Genomic DNA, 17,500 nt, shown 5'->3' with positions numbered 1-17,500 from the left:
ATTGTAACCGAAGCCGTTTTTACTCAAACGAACTCTCAACTGTCAATGCTGAAGTCCGTGGAAGCCCAGTGTGATAACCCTTTTATCTCCATCCAACGACTTGGTTCTCCGAACCGGATTTGTGATAATTCTCTATCTACTTCGTGCATCCGTTTTCTACACACATAGCTGACAACCAGCAACAACTACTAGCCCCAACCTCCTAAGGCCCTGTCTATGTTTCAACCACGGCGGTTTAATTACAGTTTAAGATCAATGTAGGCTTTCACACACAACCGCACGTCTTTTTTTTTCCTTGACTATGAGGTACCGTCGCGGTCTCTGCGTAGTTCAAACCGCTACTCTGAACAAGACCTAATATAGTGGTTCTCAGACAAGGGTCCATGGCTTGCTGTTACGAATTATACATTTCAATATGTGAGATATCTGAATATATAAAAAGCTTCCATCATTCTGTTCTGGTACAAGAAATAAGCGTTTCTCTTCATCAACATTTTATCATTATATATATATATATATATATATATATATATATATATATTTATATACATATATAAATATATATATATGTATATATATACATACTGTATATATACATATATACACATGTATATATGTATATATATGTATATATATACACATATATGTATATATATGCATGTATATATGTATATTTATATGTATATATATGTATATATATATATATGTATATATATGTATATATGTATATATATGTATATATATGTATATATATAATATATATATATATATATATATATATAATTTTTTAAGGTGGAATTTGTGAGAAAATGAATGGAAACCACACAGATGTTGAGAATTCATGAAAGGGAGAAATGAAGTGAAGGTTGAGAACCACTATCCTACCTCCTTCTCGCGGTGACCCAAAAATCCTGTACTCATACAACACAGACAACAGTTTTCTCGGAGAAATCTATGGGAGGGACCGAGGACTGTTGCTAGCCACAATGGGCCTACGGGCTTACGGGCTACCAGTTATTGAGACTGAAGGCAACGATTTTTATCATAATTCTTTCAGCTTCATTTTTTTTTCAGAAGTTTGTCCCCTTCTCCCGCTTCCCTTCTGCTTTAAAGAGACTCTCTTCATTGTTAAATGCACCGCAGATTTGTGTGTGTATGTGTGTGTGTATTTACCTATCTAGTTGTATTTACCTAATTGTATTTTACGGGAAGGGGAGATATGCTCGTGGTGTCCCGTCTTCATATCTCGTTTTATCTAGACTTTTTAAATTCGTGTATTGTTTTTGCATACACTACTTTCTCATCTAACTTATTCCAATTGTCTATTACTCTGTGGGGGGAAGCTGTTCTTTTTCAGGTCTCTTCAATAACTGTCTTTCTTGATTTTCTTTCCGTGTCCTCTTGTATTTCTATCCCATTTTATTAGATCCTCTCTACCAATAGTTTCTATGCCTTTCACGATTCTATAAATAGTTATCAAGTTTTATCTCTCTTCTTTGCTCTAGTGTCTGTAGCTCAAGTTTTGCTAGTCTCTCTTCATATGATAATTCTGAGAGCGTTGGTGCCAATTTTGTAATTGCTCTTTGTATTCTTTCACGTTTTGTTATACATTTTTTTTTTTTGTACTTTGGTGACCACGTCGTCGCTGCATATTCCAATATTGGTCTTATCAAAGTGGCTAGTATTTTCTTCACCATTTCTTCGTCCAGGTATGTAAATGCCACTTTGATTGTTCTCATTAGATTATAAGTGTCTCCAAAAATCTTATTTATATGTTTCCCAGGGGACATATTATTCATAATAATGACTCCCAGGTCCTTCTCATTTCTACTTTTTTATTTCTTCTTCTCCCAATTCATATGATCCCACTATTCTTTTTTTTGTTTCTTCCAAATTCCATTCCACTACACTTTTTGATATTGAATTCCATCTCCCACTTCCTACTCCATTCCCATACTTTATTGAGATCACTCTGTAGCGACTCGCAATCTTCTTCAGTGTTCACTTTTTTCAACAATTTTGCATCATCCGCAAAGCTCATATAACTTTCAATTCCTTTATTCATATAATTAATATATATAGCAAACATTGTTGGGGCCAGAACTGTTCCTTGTGGAACACCACTTATCACTTCATCCCAATTTGAGTGTTTGTCTCTTATCACTACTCTCATTTTTCTTTCTTGCAAGAAGTCTTCCATCCACTTCTGCGGTTTGTCCTGTATTCCTACTGCAGTTTCTAATTTCTTAAGCAACTTTTTATGTGGCACTTTATCAAAAGCTTTTTTCAGGTCTAGAAATGCACAATCAACCCATCCATCTCTTTCCTGTATTACATCTATTAGCCTTGAATAGAAAAAAATTAAGTTTGTGACACATGATCGTCCTTGTCTGAATCCAAATTGCCTTGGATTTAGTACGTTTTTTTTTTTTTTTTCAAATGCCTTACCCATCTACTTTTGATCATTCTTTCACAAATTTTTGCTATCGTACTTGTTAGAGAGACCGGTCTATAGTTAGTAGGGTCTTCCTTGTTTCCCCCTTTATATATTGGTACTATATTTGCTCTTTTCCAATCTTCTGGAACTTTTCCTTTTTTCAATGAACTGTTTATTAGGCTATGTATTTTGTCCGTTAGTTCATTCCTGTATTCTTTCAAAATCCAGTTTGCTATTTCATCTGGTCCATGTGATTTTCTGACATCGAGATTACTCAAGTGTTTCATTATTTCATTCCTTGATACTTCTATCTCTTTCATAGGGGGAATTTCTCCTCCCATTCGATATCTCTAGGTTGCATGTTGTATCTTGTAAACACCGACTGAAAATGCTTGTTCATAATTTCTGCCATTTCTATTTCCTCTGTGTATTCAACTAATCCTTGTCGTAGTTTCTCTAATTCTTGCTTGTTTTTCAGTTTGTTGTTTACAAATCTGTAGAATAGTTTTGGTTGATCTTTACATTTTTCTATGACATCTTTTTCGTATTTTCTCTTTTCTTCTCTGCACACTTGTACATATTCATTTCTATAACTAGTATATATTTTCCATTTTTCCGGTCTTTTGTCTTTTTTTCATTTTATCCAAGCTTTATCCCTTTTGTCTTTTAACTCCCTACATCTTTTGTTGTACCAGAACTTTACATATTCTTTTTCTTGCTTTCGTCTTGGGACATACTTTTCCACTCCTTTATAAATTTTTGTCAAAATATTCCATTTCTCTTCTACTCTTCTTTCCTCCTTGTGTATTCTTTCCCAGTCAGCTTTTTGAAAGAATTCTCTTATTTCATCAAAATTTGTTTTTCCATACATCAATCTTCCCTTTCTATATTGTTCATTTTTTTCCATGTATTTTTCCTTTTAGTTCCAGTTCAACCAATATGTGGTCACTTTTACTTATTGGTGTCTTATATTCAATCTTTTCCACTATTTCAGGTTCTGATGTGATTATTAGGTCCAGTCTCGATGGTTCTATCTCATTTCTATACCTAGTATTCTCTTGAATCCTTTGCGTCATTGTATGTACTATAATCATATCAAGTAGTATATTTCCCCATAGGTCGTCTCCACCCTTCACTGTCATTTCTTCCCAGGAGATTTCTTTACAATTAAAATCACCCATTATAACTATTCTTCCTCCATCTTCCATTATCTTATTCAGTGTTATCCTTGTGTCTTCTAACATAATTTTGTGTTCTCTCTCTTCCCACGAGGCCGTTTTAGGAGGCACATAATACTACAAACTTCCTGCTCTTCCCATCCTTGTCCTCCACTTCCATCATAATCATCTCTACTGTATTCTTTCCATATGTGACATTCTTCACATTTATATTCTTCTTAGTCAGGAACATAACTCCAGCCCCTTGTTTTACCTCTTTGTTTCTAATCCAATAATTATATGCACCATGTCCTACACTGTTGGGTGGTAGTGGACCTTTCAATTTTGTCTCAGCAATTCCCATTATGTCCGGTTCTTTTTCCTTCAGATAATCATTCAGCTCGTTCAAGCCTGTTATTAAGCCATCTTTATTTGTGTCAGATACTTATAATTTTCTTCTACTTCCATTGTGTTTTCCGTTTCCCTTCTGTTTTCCTCTGCTATGAACCATTTCCTCAATTTCATATTCACATGTACCCGTTGAAAGTGAAATAAGCATGCTTATGCAAAATTGAGAGCTACTCTCGGGCGTATATTTGTTAGCAGACCAAAGATGGAGAACTCTCGACGATTTCTGGACCGCCGTAAGGTCGAGGTATGGGCGGACGACAGCTCCCACAAACCATAAATAGATAAATTAAATAAATGAAAAATAAAAACAGTAATTCCTGTCTTCTAGGTCACCGACTTTGTGGCCATACGGAAAGCCTTCTTCTGCCCCAACTTCCACTACATCCTCCCGACGCGCCGCAAGATCTACGCCTTCGGGGTTCCTTACGAGTTCCCTTCGATGACCTTCATCTATCTGAGGCCGACCCTCAAGCCTCAGTGGCAGAGTCTCTACTACCCGTTGTCGGATCTAGTGTGGATCTCGATCCTGATCACCGTTCTCGTGATCCCCTGGCCGATCTACTTGGTGATTATGTGTTGGAAATGTATCACGTAATTGTTGCCCTTGGCGTTATTGTCGTTGTTATTGTCTTCGTTGTCGGAAGTCTAATCATCGACGTCATTGTCGGTCGTTATTGTTAGCCATCATCTTTGCCGTTACTATCATCACCATCATAACCACCAATGCCATTATCATCATTCATCATCGCCATTATTATTTTTGTTGTCAACAAATACTTTGTATAGATAGTACGTCCATTTTCCATCATTATCACCACCACCATCACCAGCGCCACCACCATTACATCACCATCACCACCATCATCACCACCACCATCATCACCATCACCTTCACCATCACCTAGTTTTAGTCTTATGATCCACAATGTATAAATCTGCATTATGTATAATACATATAACAATATACAAGTTTAAAAGGGTGGTGTGGGGGCGGGGAGATATTGTTATATACATAAAAGGATGCTCGCTGGCCGAGCGGGTTAGAGCGTCGCTACTTCGGCGGAGGTCGAGGTGACGGCGGTTCGATCCCTACCACGGGCGAGTTGGACCAAGGTCATGATTCATTAAATTCCACGCTACAAAGTCCTCTGTAAGGGGCTCCGTCCTAGCCTCCTGATAGGGGGAGTTTGAGTCGTTAAACTGAATCGAACATACAAAGGATTACAAAGGAAGAGCATACTGACAGGCGACCTTTTGGTCCATACCTAGGTCGGACGCCCATATACTCATATACGCAAATTCAAGAGTTTATTTTTCTTTATTATTTGTTGATCTATTTGTATATATATATATATTATTATTATTTACATGTCAGTACATTTATTTATTTGTTTGTTTACATATTCATTCACCCATCCATTTATTCATTTTTTTGTTTATTTGCATATCTATCTTTTTATCTTTATCTATTTATTTACTTATTTATTTATGTGTGTCTATTAATCCATTTGTTTATTTATTTGCATATCTATCCTTTTATATTTATATTTATTTATATCCATATACCTATTAATCTATTTATTTGTTTATTTATCTATTTATCTATAATGGTTATCTATTTATTTATTTAAATATTCATCTCTCTCTCCCTCTCTCTCTCTCTCTCTCTCTCTCTCTCTCTCTCTCTCTCTCTCTCTCTCTCTCTCTCTCTCTCTCTCTCTAAATATATATATATATATATATATATATATATATATATATTTTTTTTTTTTTTTTTTTTTTTTACTCAAGGCCGATCAAGAGGTGAGAAGAGGAAGCGTGAACTCGTTCCTGACGGTGGTCCTCGGGGTCCTCCTTGGACAGAGCTTCCAGGGGCGGCTCTCGACCAACCTCCCCTACCGCTTCATCCTGGGCCTGTGGCTCCTGTTCGCCCTCGTCATGAGCACATCCTACCGCGGGAACCTCACGGCGTTTCTTACGCTGGCCAAGTATCCGCCCAGACCGGAAAATATGGCCGAATTGATGGAGACCAGCGTAAGGTAAATGGGGCTTTTCTATTTCATTTTATTTTATTTATTTATTTATTATTTATTATTTATTTTTTTATTTTTAGATGAATAAGTGACGCATGATGTATGTATATGTGTGTGTGTGCGTGTATGTATGTATATATATGTAACCAGTATATATATATATATATATATATGTATATATATATATATATATATATATATACTCGTATATAAGGATGGCAGTCATCTGTACTCCATTACTTTTCTGAATAGGTTGGTGATGCCAGACTACGGTCAACACTGGAAGGCTTTGTTCCTGAGCACTGACAATCCAGTCGTCCAGGAAGCAGGAAGGCGCATGGATATCGTCCCCAGCGCAGAAAATGGATTCAAAAAATCCACTACGGGAAAGTAAGTTTTTGTTTTGTTTTTTTTTCAAACTCAATTTTTCACGACAAGATAGAAATTTTTGGGACATTCGGAGATGAACGTGCAGGCTTGGATAAAGAAGACATACAATACAAGGTATTTATGTTGTTCCTCTTATATATACAAACACAAGCGCGCGCACACATACACCGACTCGGTGGCACAGTTGGTAGAGCGCTGAACTGGGAAGCAGAAGTGCTCCCAGTAGCCAGTTCGAATCCTGCCCAGGGCCGAAATTATTTCGGTGTCGCTGTGCCTCGGGTCGTTACTCTGACTCTCGTGGGCGGGGAGTTGGGGGTGTGTGTGTGTGTGCAAGGTCATAGCATTACCCATAGATCGGACCTACGAGCTCTGAGCTCTCTTCCAGGAGGGAAATAGCTGTCGATCACGAGTCCAACACGTGATCCAAAGACCAAAGTGAAAGTGAATACACACTCACGTCGGTCGGAGTGGCAGCTAAGTTCGGGCTCCGAAGTTATCCAAGAATTTCGAGGATCACATCGACAAGGAAGTATATGTGTTGTATTTGTAGGGAAGGGGAAAGCTCGTGATGTAGTGGGAAGGTGATTAAAAAGAAAGGGAGGGATTACTGAGGAAAATGGAATGAAATGAGGAAGGAGAAGAATGGGTCCAGGAAAGCCGACGGCATGTCAACAAACGGAGACCGGAGGATATTGAAGACGAAGGGATTAGCAAAAATGTAAAGATTAGAAATATAGATAAGAGCAGTGCAATGGAAGGTGAAGATAACTATTTCCATGGATTTAATGAGGGAGGAAATGACAACCTCCCCCGACTATTCAATTTAGAGGAGAAGCTAAGAGAAATGAATGAAAATTGGGAAGCTAAGTTCAACCAAATAAAGTTAATTACTCAAAGAGTTGATAAGCTGGAAGAACTAAAGAAGGAGAATCAAAACCTAACTAAAGAAATAGCAGAATTAAAAAAATAGTTAAGAGAAGTAAAGGAAGAGAATGATGAATTAAGGAGAAGTAATAAAGAGAATAAAGAGTCCATAGCAAAATAGGTAAGTGGTTAGAAGAAAGTACAAGAAAACAATAAAATTGAAGTTAGAGGTATAGTGAAACAGCAGATGAAAGAAAAAACTGAAAACACAGTTATTAAAGTGATGAGGGAGAAGGAGAATATATTAAGAGACTTGGTAGTTAAAAAGAAATGTATCATTATATTAGGGATGGAAGAGAAGTATAATCTAAATAGGACTACAAAAATAAAGGAGGAAAAGAAAAAAGTAAATAATATATTAGAAGTAGCTCAAGAAGATGAACCAGAAATAGGTAAACAAATAGAAGAAATGTATAGGCTCGGGAAATACAATACCGATAAGACTAGACAAATTAAAGTTAAATTCAGGTCACAAACGACAGCAGAGAATATCTTAGCAAAACAGGTAAACTAACAGACAGTGAATAATATAAAAAGATATGGATAAAAAGAGAAATGAATAAAAAGGAAAGAGAGGAGAAGACTAAAAGACTGGAAGCTAAAGAAAAAAAAAACGAGGTAAGAACAGAGACAGAAAAAGAGAAATTCTATTGGAGAGTAGTGAATATGAATCCTAACTTTTTCTGGTGAAGATCTACCTCATTATGTAGAGATAGAAAAATAAATTTTTCTTGTGAAGCAGTTTAAGCCCCGTCCCCTTCAGTGCTTTAACTGCTATGGTTTTGGCCATCCTTCCCGCCGATGTGCAAGGGACAAACTGTGTTTGATATGTGCTCAGCCTGAACATGGGGATTGTTCCTCCCCAACAGTTTGTATAAATTGTAAAGAAGAGCATAATGCCAGGGATAAGAACTACGTAATTCATAAGAAGGAATAGGAAACACTACTAAATACCCATGCAGAACATATAAGTGTAGGGCATGCTAAAAGACTACTAACTAATTCCAAAAGATACAGTGATGTTAAAACAAATAGTAAAGTGGATCAGCCAATTGTAGAACCCAATAGAAATAAAAATACCAATATGAATTCTTGTTAAGACTGAACCCAAGCCTCAGTGTAAAAGTGTTACTATCAAATCTAATCGTCTTTCTTCTTTTCAACTTGGAATTTCTAGTACTTCTCAATCCTCCTCTGCAGAGGTTTCCTCACCCCTTGTTGAAGGGGTGTCTCCTGCCCCATCTGGAGGGGCACCTAAGGTTTCTATTGTTGAAACCCCACAAGCTTCTTCCAATGAAGCCTCCTCTCAGGCAATCTCTCTTCCAGACTTGGAGGACTCCCCAGTACAGGTATTGCTGACTAGTGTGCCTCACTCAGTAGAGGTGCACAGAAGCAATGAGGATCAACCAACTCTAGAATCTAATAGAAAAACAAATACTAATACGAATTCTTCTGTTAATGCTGAACCCAAGCCTCAGCGTGAAAGAGTCACTATTAGACCTAATCGTTCTTCTCCACAACTTGGAAATTCTAGTACTCCTCAATCCTCCTCTGCGGAGGTTCTCTCATCCCCTGGTGAGGGAATGTCTCCTGCCCCACCTGGAGGGGCACCTAAAGTCTCCATTGCTGAGACCTCACTGGGTTCCTTCAATAAAGCCTCCTCTCAGACAATCTCTCTCCCAAACTTGGGGGACTCCCCAGTAAAGGGACCATTGACTGTTGTGCCTCACTCAGTTGAGGTTCACAGAAGCAAAGTTATAGAATCTGAAGCTGTGCGCAGTAAAAGACTCTACAGTCCACCCTCATCTCCAACTTCTTCCCCATATTGTGAGATGCAATCTAAGAAAGGAACTAATAATTCAGACTATACATCAACATCTGTCGGACCATTGTCAGAGAGGAGGATGCCACCCGCGAAAGCAAAGAAATTAGAAAAGATCCCATCTTGTAAACCCTCTCTCTCCCAACCTTCTCTTCCCAGACTATGAGACCCCCCCAAAAAAAAGAAAAAGAAAGCTGTATAATGTCTATAATTCAATGGAATATTCAAGGTTTTAATTCTCATCGAGAGCAGGTTCGGATTCTCTTTAAAGAACATGATGTGTCTGCTATTTGTCTCCAAGAGACTATGCTTGGCGATTTATCCCCTAATGTTGGACTTAGTTATAAATTTTACAGATCTCCTATGATTAGCGGTCGTGCTCATGAAGGTACTAGTATCATTGTTAACAAGCCTGTAAGTCACAGAAGTGTCCACCTATATTCAGTGTTGCAGGCTTGTGCAATACAAATTTTTACCACTAAATGGATCACTTTATGTTCTTTGTATTTGGAACCTGAACTGGAAAATCGACATCTAGACATATATAACCACTCCCGTCAGTTTGAGTTAAAATTACCTACAATCTTTGGTCGACCATCTTAATGGGTGACTTTAATGTCAAGCATCCTCTATGGGGTGAATCAAGGTGTGACCCATGGGGCAATATGATTGAAGAATTTATTGATAATAACGATGTCATTTTGATGAATGACGGTTCCAATTCTAGGTTTGATGTCTTTCACAACTCAATTTCTGTTAGACATAACTATTTGTTCATCATCCTTAAGATTAGACTACAGTTGGTCAATAGATGAAGATCTACATGGTAGCGACCACTGGCCTATCCATATAGAATATTTAAAGAATATTCCCTCCTCTTGCTTACCTAAATGGAAGACAGGAGAGGCTAATTGGGAATTATTTAGGAGATCCACAGAGATTGATTATAAGACTAGTGATTTTTCTAGTAACTCTGATGCATATGATTATCTGGTAGGTATCATACTTTTTCAACCATTCCTAGGACAGCTGGTAAACCTCGACGCCCAGTAGTCCCCTGGTGGAACGATGAATGTACTTTAAACAGAAAGATTACAAGAACTTGCTATAAGAGATATTTGAGATATCCTTGTTTAGTCAATAGGATAACGTACAGAAGAGCTCAAGCAAAGCAGAAGAATTGTTTTTTGAAAGCAAGGAGGGAATCCTTCATTAAATTTATTAGCGAGTTGAAATATGACTCTCCCCCTACCTTAGTATGGAAAAAGATTCGAAAATTACAGGGAAAGTTTACTCCATCTCCTTTACCCATTCTCAAGATAAATGACTCTTTTATAGCAGATACAAGAGAAGTAGCAGAAGCTTTTGGAAGACACTATGCTGATATTTCAAGTCCACTTCACTATTCACATGACTTCAGAAGAATTAAAGACAAGACCACGATTAAACCTCCTACCAATACGTACTCGGGGGCATATAATCTTCTTTTCACCTTGGATGAAATGGATCATGCTTTATCTTTATCCTCCTCAACCTCTCCTGGAGAGGATGACATTCTTTATTCCATGATTGCTCATATATCCATATCCTCGAAGAAATTCCTTTTAAATGTGCTGAACAAATTTTGATCTTCTGTGTCTTCTCCTAAATCTTGGAATACTTCAATTATCATAGCAATTTTAAAGGCAGGAAAAGACTCCAATCTCCCACAAAGTTACAGACCTATTGCTCTCACTAGCTGCATTTGTAAGATCTATGAAAGAATGGTTAATTTGCGTTTAGTTTGGTTTTTAGAATCTAAAAATCTATCCGACGGACAGTTTGGATTTAGAAGAAATAAGTGCACTCTGGATTCCTTACTTTTTATCACTCGTGAGATTCAGTGCCCTGCATACTCTAATAAGCGCAGGGCAAATATTTAAAAAAATTTATCTCTTAAAGAAATTTTAGGGGAGAAGACTCATGTGAAGAATGTTTTAAAGTTTTTAAAAGACATCAATTTATTTTATGAATTTTAAAATTGTGTATATGATTGCTTGTGAGTGTATCTTGTTTTAATGTGTTTTTGTGAGTGGTTATTGTTTTTACTGTTTTACTTGAAGTTTTATATATTTATATATGATTGATATGCGCTGAATGGCCTACCGGCTCCGACGCTTGGCATTCAAGCCAAAAACTCCATAAATCAATCAATCTTTTCACTTTTTCCTCCCTCCCCCGTTTCCCTCCTTCATCTTCTCCTTCTCCCCTCCTCTCCTCTTCCCCTCTTCTCCCCCTACCCTCTTCTCCCCCTCTCTTCCTCCCCTTTTCTCCTCTCCTCCTCTTCTCCTCTCCTCTTCTCCTCTCCTCCTTTTCTCCTCTCCTTTTCTCCTCTCCTCCTCTCTTCTCCTCTCCTCTCCCGTCCTCTCTCAGGTTTTCGTTTCTTGGAACCAAACGATACCTGGAGCTGACGATCGCCTCCAACTTCACGAAGTCTGACGGGTCGAACTTCTTCTACGTCGGACGAGACTCTCTTTCCCCTACAATGGGGGGCTGGCCGATACCCCATGACGCTCCCTACCAACACGTCCTCGACCGAAAGGTTCTCAATGTCATGAAGGTGAGTTTCGTTCTTCTTCGTCCACGAAGTGGAAGAAGAACTCTCACTTTTGATTTGTTTTTGTTAAAATGTATTAACCATTTTTCAGGTCATTGCTGTATAGTATCTAAATCTTCTTGAACATCCAATTGATTCGAGTGATCATTTGCTATTCCGCACAGCTTTGTATCGTCAGCAGGTTTGGAGACAATAGATTTCAGTCCATGGTCTATGTCGTTTATGTATACTATGAAAAGAAATAGCCCAAGAACGGAACCCTGAGGAACTCCTCTCGTAACATCCCCATCATTTCATTATAATGTTATTATCACAGTGGTGATAATTACCCCAAGTAGACTGATGTTCGGGATTTTATTGACACCCTTACGGACTAGAAGCAGTGTTCGATTATGATTGGAGACTAATTTCCATTAAAAAAGAAAAAAAAAAAAGGATGTTAATCACTTGTAATCTCTGTTATCTTTTGCCTTCCATAAATCTCTCCTTCTCCTCTATTCATCTCTTCAACGTGATACCACCCTACTTGTGTTGCCCACATCATGCTAAAGAAGTAAAAATAAAGATAGATGAATAAATAAATGAATAAATAAAGAAATAAAAAGATTAATGAATTATTTGCCAAATAATATAAAACAAAAAGATAAATAAATTAATTAATGATAATGATAATAGCGATAATCAAAGACCTCTGACCGACGCCAGAGGAAAAGGAAAAGAACAGCCGGGTTCGAAAGGGATCTAGCCTTCCCTCTCTACCGAGGGTAGGGGAGTCCCGCAATGATGAATAAAATAGCTCAGTCTAAGTAAAAGGATAGATTCTACCTGGCATGGAAGGGATCACGTGATCAAGTTGCCAAATTTACCACAAGGTACAGTCACAAACGAAAATTTTGACCCACCCAGATTTTTCATGATACAGAATTAGATTTTTGTATGATATATATAATTTTTTATTCAAGAAAATTACCTAATTGTAAGCTAGATACTACATAGGAGAATATATCACGTGGGTCAAAACTTTTGCCCGTGACTGTACCTAGAAACGACGATGCGCCTTCCAACATAGTACGAAAGTAATAAAGCCTCTCGCTGACGCATTCAAACGAAACATGGCGCAGACCTCTAAAGTTTACTTGGCCCAGTACTACAGCAAAGTACTTGTACCTTTTCTTTAGCTTGGCCCTGCCATGGACTAGAAGGCCTCATGATAGTGTGTTTTTCCCTCTTTCCTTCCCGGCCAGGGCGGACTCTACGACAAGTGGAGCCGGGACCGCGTCGAAATCAGCAGCCGAAAGGCTCGCTTGGAAGCCTTCAGGAGAAGGCAGACTGCCAAGGTCGAGTTAATGGACGAAGAGGTGGACAGTTCGGGGAGGCCGGTGGCCCTGACGCTGACCCACGTGCAGGGGCCACTTTTCATCCTCCTCCTGGGCTGGGTCACGGCCTTCCTCCTCCTCCTGGGGGAAGTCTTCGTTTCGAAGTACTTTCGTTAAAGGCTCTCTGGGTCGTCTTCTTCGGTCTTCGGCGCTCTTCGGGAGAATTGATGAGTTCGAGGGGCCAGTGTCGTCCCATCCCCACTCCACACACACACACACACACCACCCTCTTATCATTATAATTTTTTTCTCCCTTTCTTTGTTTATCTATTTATTTCTTCCTTTCTCTTTGCTTCTCTATGTTGGTAATTCACCTTTTGAATAATCTAGTCAATTCCTAAAGAGAACCATTTTTTCCCATTTAGAATAGCAACTTTTTCTGCTTGTCTTATTAATATATATTTTTTTCTTAATAGTTATCCATTTTTCAGCAGTTCATGATTTTTAACACCTAGAATATGCCCATCTGAACTGTATTACGTATTCACACTTGTGTTATTTTCTCCTAATACTGAGATTCAATTCAAGATCTTAAACATGCCAAAGGAAACATGGACTTGGAGTGAAGCGTTTATTCCTGACGTTTCGTCTACTGACTTTTTCAAAGTAGACGAAACGTCTATGTTTCCTTTGCCGTGTAGCAACCTGTTCACATAGATATTAAATTTCAATTTAGGATCTTTACTCTTATATTAGTCTTATGTCCACTGCTATGTTACAATGCTATGAACACAGCATTATAGGATAGTACTTTGGTCTTACTACGTCGACAGTACGCCAGCGACAGTCCACGGCACTTGCAAAATACAATTAATCTAAATTGCTCTTAATATATGATTGACTAACGATCCTCGCAATGCCGTGTATGAGATTACGTGTTCTCATCTCACTCGTAGAATAAAGATAAGATGGTATCAAGCCTTACGAGATTTTATTCTTCCTTGGAGTCTTCGTGTGTGTGCCCGGGTTCGATTCCAAAGGATATCGATGATTATCAAAAGAAACACCATGTGAGGGCGGAGCTTTTATTTCTTAATCCAACACTCGCCAACCGCCACTTATGCAGACGTTTGAGCCCAGGACATAAACCCACTTCGGGAATTGGCTCAGGACATAAAACACCACCAATTCCCGAAGTGGGTTTATGTCCTGGGTCCTCTCTATCAATAGAAACTATTGATAGAGAGGATCTAATAAAATGGGATGATAGAAATACAAGAGGACACAGAAAGAAAATCAAGAAAGACAGTTATAGAAGAGATCTGAAAAAGAACCACTTTCCCCGCAGAGTAATAGACATTTGGAACAAGTTAGATGAGAAAGTGGTGTGTGCAAAAACAATACATGAATTTAAAAACAGTCTAGATAAAATGAGATATAAAGACGGGACACACGAGTATAGCTCCCCTTCCCGTAAAATACAACTAGGTAAATACAACTAGGTAAAATACACACACACACACACACACATACACACACACACACACACACACACACACACACACACACACACACACACACACACACACACACACACACACACACACACACACACATATGTATATATATATATATATATATATATATATATATATATATATAATATATATATTATATATATATATGTATATCATATATATATATATATATTATATATATATATGTATATATATATATATATATATATATATATATATATATATATATATATATATATATATATATATATAGTATATATATATGTATATATATATATATACATATATATATCATATATATATGTATATATATATATATATATAATATATGTATATATATATATAATACATATATATATATATATATATATATATATATATATATATATATATATATATATATATATATATATATATATATATATACGCACACAGGATCATTATTGAACCCCACCATGCTGAATTTTTTTTAACAAAGTAAAAAAAAAAAAAAAAAAAAAAAAAAAAAAAAAAATGCCCTAACAGTAATCATCGACAATTCCAGGAAAAAGGTAAGATATGCTTGACTTCTCACGTACCTACGAGGGCGTTGGTGTTTTCAGACATTTTGTGTACACGCAGGAGGAGACACGCCCTCCCCCATCCCAGTGAATTTCGTGAGTATGTAGCTGTATGTGCCCTTCGAAGAGTCTTGCAAGGCCTTTCGCCTCCGTGTGGGTGTATATATTCTCTTGTTCATTCGATACTCCCGGATTTCGAGGCCAGACCTACCCGAGCCTCAATGTCTTTCCAGGTAAGCATGATTTTTTTCTTTATTTTTCACGTCATTGCATACTACTTTTGTATTTTTTTTCACATACACTCCTACTAAAGTCCCAGTTAGAAGAGCAATCATGTTTGGTCTGTGTATGTGTATGTGTGCATGTGTATGTAAATAAATGGTATGTGAATTGAATGTCTTAACCAGTCTTACACTGTCTATATTTTTGACATCTGTATCTCTACGAAAATTGTTAGTCAGGCCTCTTTTTACGATTCCACAAGGCCATGGAGTTCCATGGGAGAGACTTCTGCATTTTTCTGAAGAAACTCCACTTTGTACTCCTGCTGATACTCCTGACATCGTTTTCACAACGAGGAACAGGACTTGAGTTAAGTATGTACAACAGTGCAAGCTCTTTACAATTGACTTGTCCCATTAGTATCTATTACACCCTGGGACAAGAATACCGTCACAGTGTCGCATGTGTCGTACAAGGAGAGCAAAGAAACTTTTTTTTTTTAACTAAAAGTGTTAATGATGAAATATGTATTAACTTAACTACCCGGGGAAATTAAATAATACTAACATATTATATACATTGTCCAAGTCTATTCAGAGACTTTCCATCTCTTTGTTCATCATTCAGCTTTACTAGATATGACGGAAAGATAATTTGATATTTGGACTTTTGGAAAATGAAGTAGTGTAACCGAAGTCACTTTTACTCAAACGAACTCTCAACTGTCGGAGCTGGTGAAGCCCGTGGAAGCCCATTGTGATAACGCCTTTAGTGTTAGGTTAGTATTAGTGTATACAGTAGACTATGGCACTCAAAGGGGCTCTCATATGGTCGGTGTAACCACCATGGCCTCTTTCACGTTTCTAGTATCAAACGAGAACATTTTAGATGTCTTTCTAGGATATTTGGTATCAATCTGAAACGGTCAATATTGATTAAAGCACTTCGGTAGTGTCAATATGTTTCTAATGTGCACAGTGTTTTCAATATTTTGTTGTTGTTTATTTACTCTATTAATGGCCGAGTAGGTTAGAGCGTCGCTACATGCGGCCGAGTGTGAGGTGACGGCAGTTCGAACTCTGCCTCCAGCGAGTTGGACCAAGGGCATCATTCATTGAATTCCACTCTATATATTCCTCTGTAAAAGGGTTATCACACTGGGCTTCCACGGGATTTACCAGCGCTGACAGTTGATAGTTTACTAAGTACAAACGACTTTGGTTACAATATTTTGTTTTTCAAATCTCTAAGCATCAAATTATCTTTCTGTCATATATAGCAAAGCTGAATGATGAAGTAAGAGATTTTAAACTTATACGAATGTTAAACATACTGTTGAAATGTTCTTATAGATTTCTAGATTTCTGAAAGCGAAATAATATTCTAGTTATTCAAATGAAGGTTGGAGGTGGGATGTGGGAGGAAAAATAGCCCAGTGTGATGACCTTTTAAAGGGTCCCGTCTAACCTCCTAAAAGGGGGAGTTGACGACCTTAAACCGAATTAATGTCTTTATGTCCATGGCTCCCTTGAGTGGCAAATTGACGTGTTTTTCCGCGCGTCCCCAGACATACATAGGGATGACGAGATCGAGGACAGGTTTGGTGCTCTACGGGCTGTGGTCGACAAGAGCCTGGAGGAAGCTGAGCAGCCACTGTTGTGTTCCACTCTCGCCATCACTGACGGTGCCTCGTCGCACCAAGTTGTCAGGAAGGTGAGTTACTGTGTTTTTTGGTAATCCTGTGAGGAAATAAGCAGTGGTAAGATACAATAGAGATATATTTTTTTATTTATTTGTTCATTTATTTACTTATTTCTTTATTCGTTTATATCCGTTTGTTTTCGTTTCTTTTTATTCTATTTTTCATTTTATTGCATCGTTATGTTGTTATATTTTATCTTTAACTTTATTATATTCATCTATTTAATTTCATTTATTTACCTATATAATTTTATTTATGTATCTGTTTATTTTGATTTTGATTTTTCATTTTCCTTTCTATTATCTTTATCTGCTTATGAGAAGGAGGTTCACACCTATATTCGTTGACTTGTGACGATCTTGGGTCAGGTCAGACAATAATTGTCCAGTCAT

The 17,500-nt window shown here is 37.4% G+C and overlaps 2 protein-coding genes across 2 annotated transcripts in view; both read left to right on the top strand.

Moving 5' to 3' along the window:
• LOC143033014 (ionotropic receptor 21a-like) overlaps positions 1-14,043 on the top strand; it is a 20,515-nt gene extending 6,472 nt beyond the window's left edge. The window contains exons 7-11 of the mRNA XM_076198213.1: positions 4,334-4,570; positions 5,797-6,044; positions 6,291-6,428; positions 11,587-11,773; positions 13,015-14,043. Coding sequence (XP_076054328.1) covers positions 4,334-4,570; positions 5,797-6,044; positions 6,291-6,428; positions 11,587-11,773; positions 13,015-13,263 — 1,059 coding nt within the window. The 3' untranslated portion in view covers positions 13,264-14,043. The remainder of the gene's footprint in view (positions 1-4,333; positions 4,571-5,796; positions 6,045-6,290; positions 6,429-11,586; positions 11,774-13,014) is intronic.
• Positions 14,044-15,405: 1,362 nt separating this feature from the next.
• Positions 15,406-17,500, top strand: part of LOC143033069 (ionotropic receptor 21a-like) — a 52,007-nt gene continuing 49,912 nt past the window's right edge. Inside the window, exons 1-3 of the mRNA XM_076198267.1 lie at positions 15,406-15,417; positions 15,642-15,780; positions 16,974-17,119. Of these exons, the coding sequence (XP_076054382.1) occupies positions 15,406-15,417; positions 15,642-15,780; positions 16,974-17,119 (297 nt within the window). The remainder of the gene's footprint in view (positions 15,418-15,641; positions 15,781-16,973; positions 17,120-17,500) is intronic.

Source organism: Oratosquilla oratoria, chromosome 15 (assembly GCF_046742065.1).
Source record: "Oratosquilla oratoria isolate Oo_2021 chromosome 15, ASM4674206v1, whole genome shotgun sequence".
Classification (NCBI taxonomy): domain Eukaryota; kingdom Metazoa; phylum Arthropoda; class Malacostraca; order Stomatopoda; family Squillidae; genus Oratosquilla; species Oratosquilla oratoria.
The sequence above is the reverse complement of the archived record's forward strand: the minus strand, read 5'-3'. Positions and strand labels throughout refer to the sequence as shown.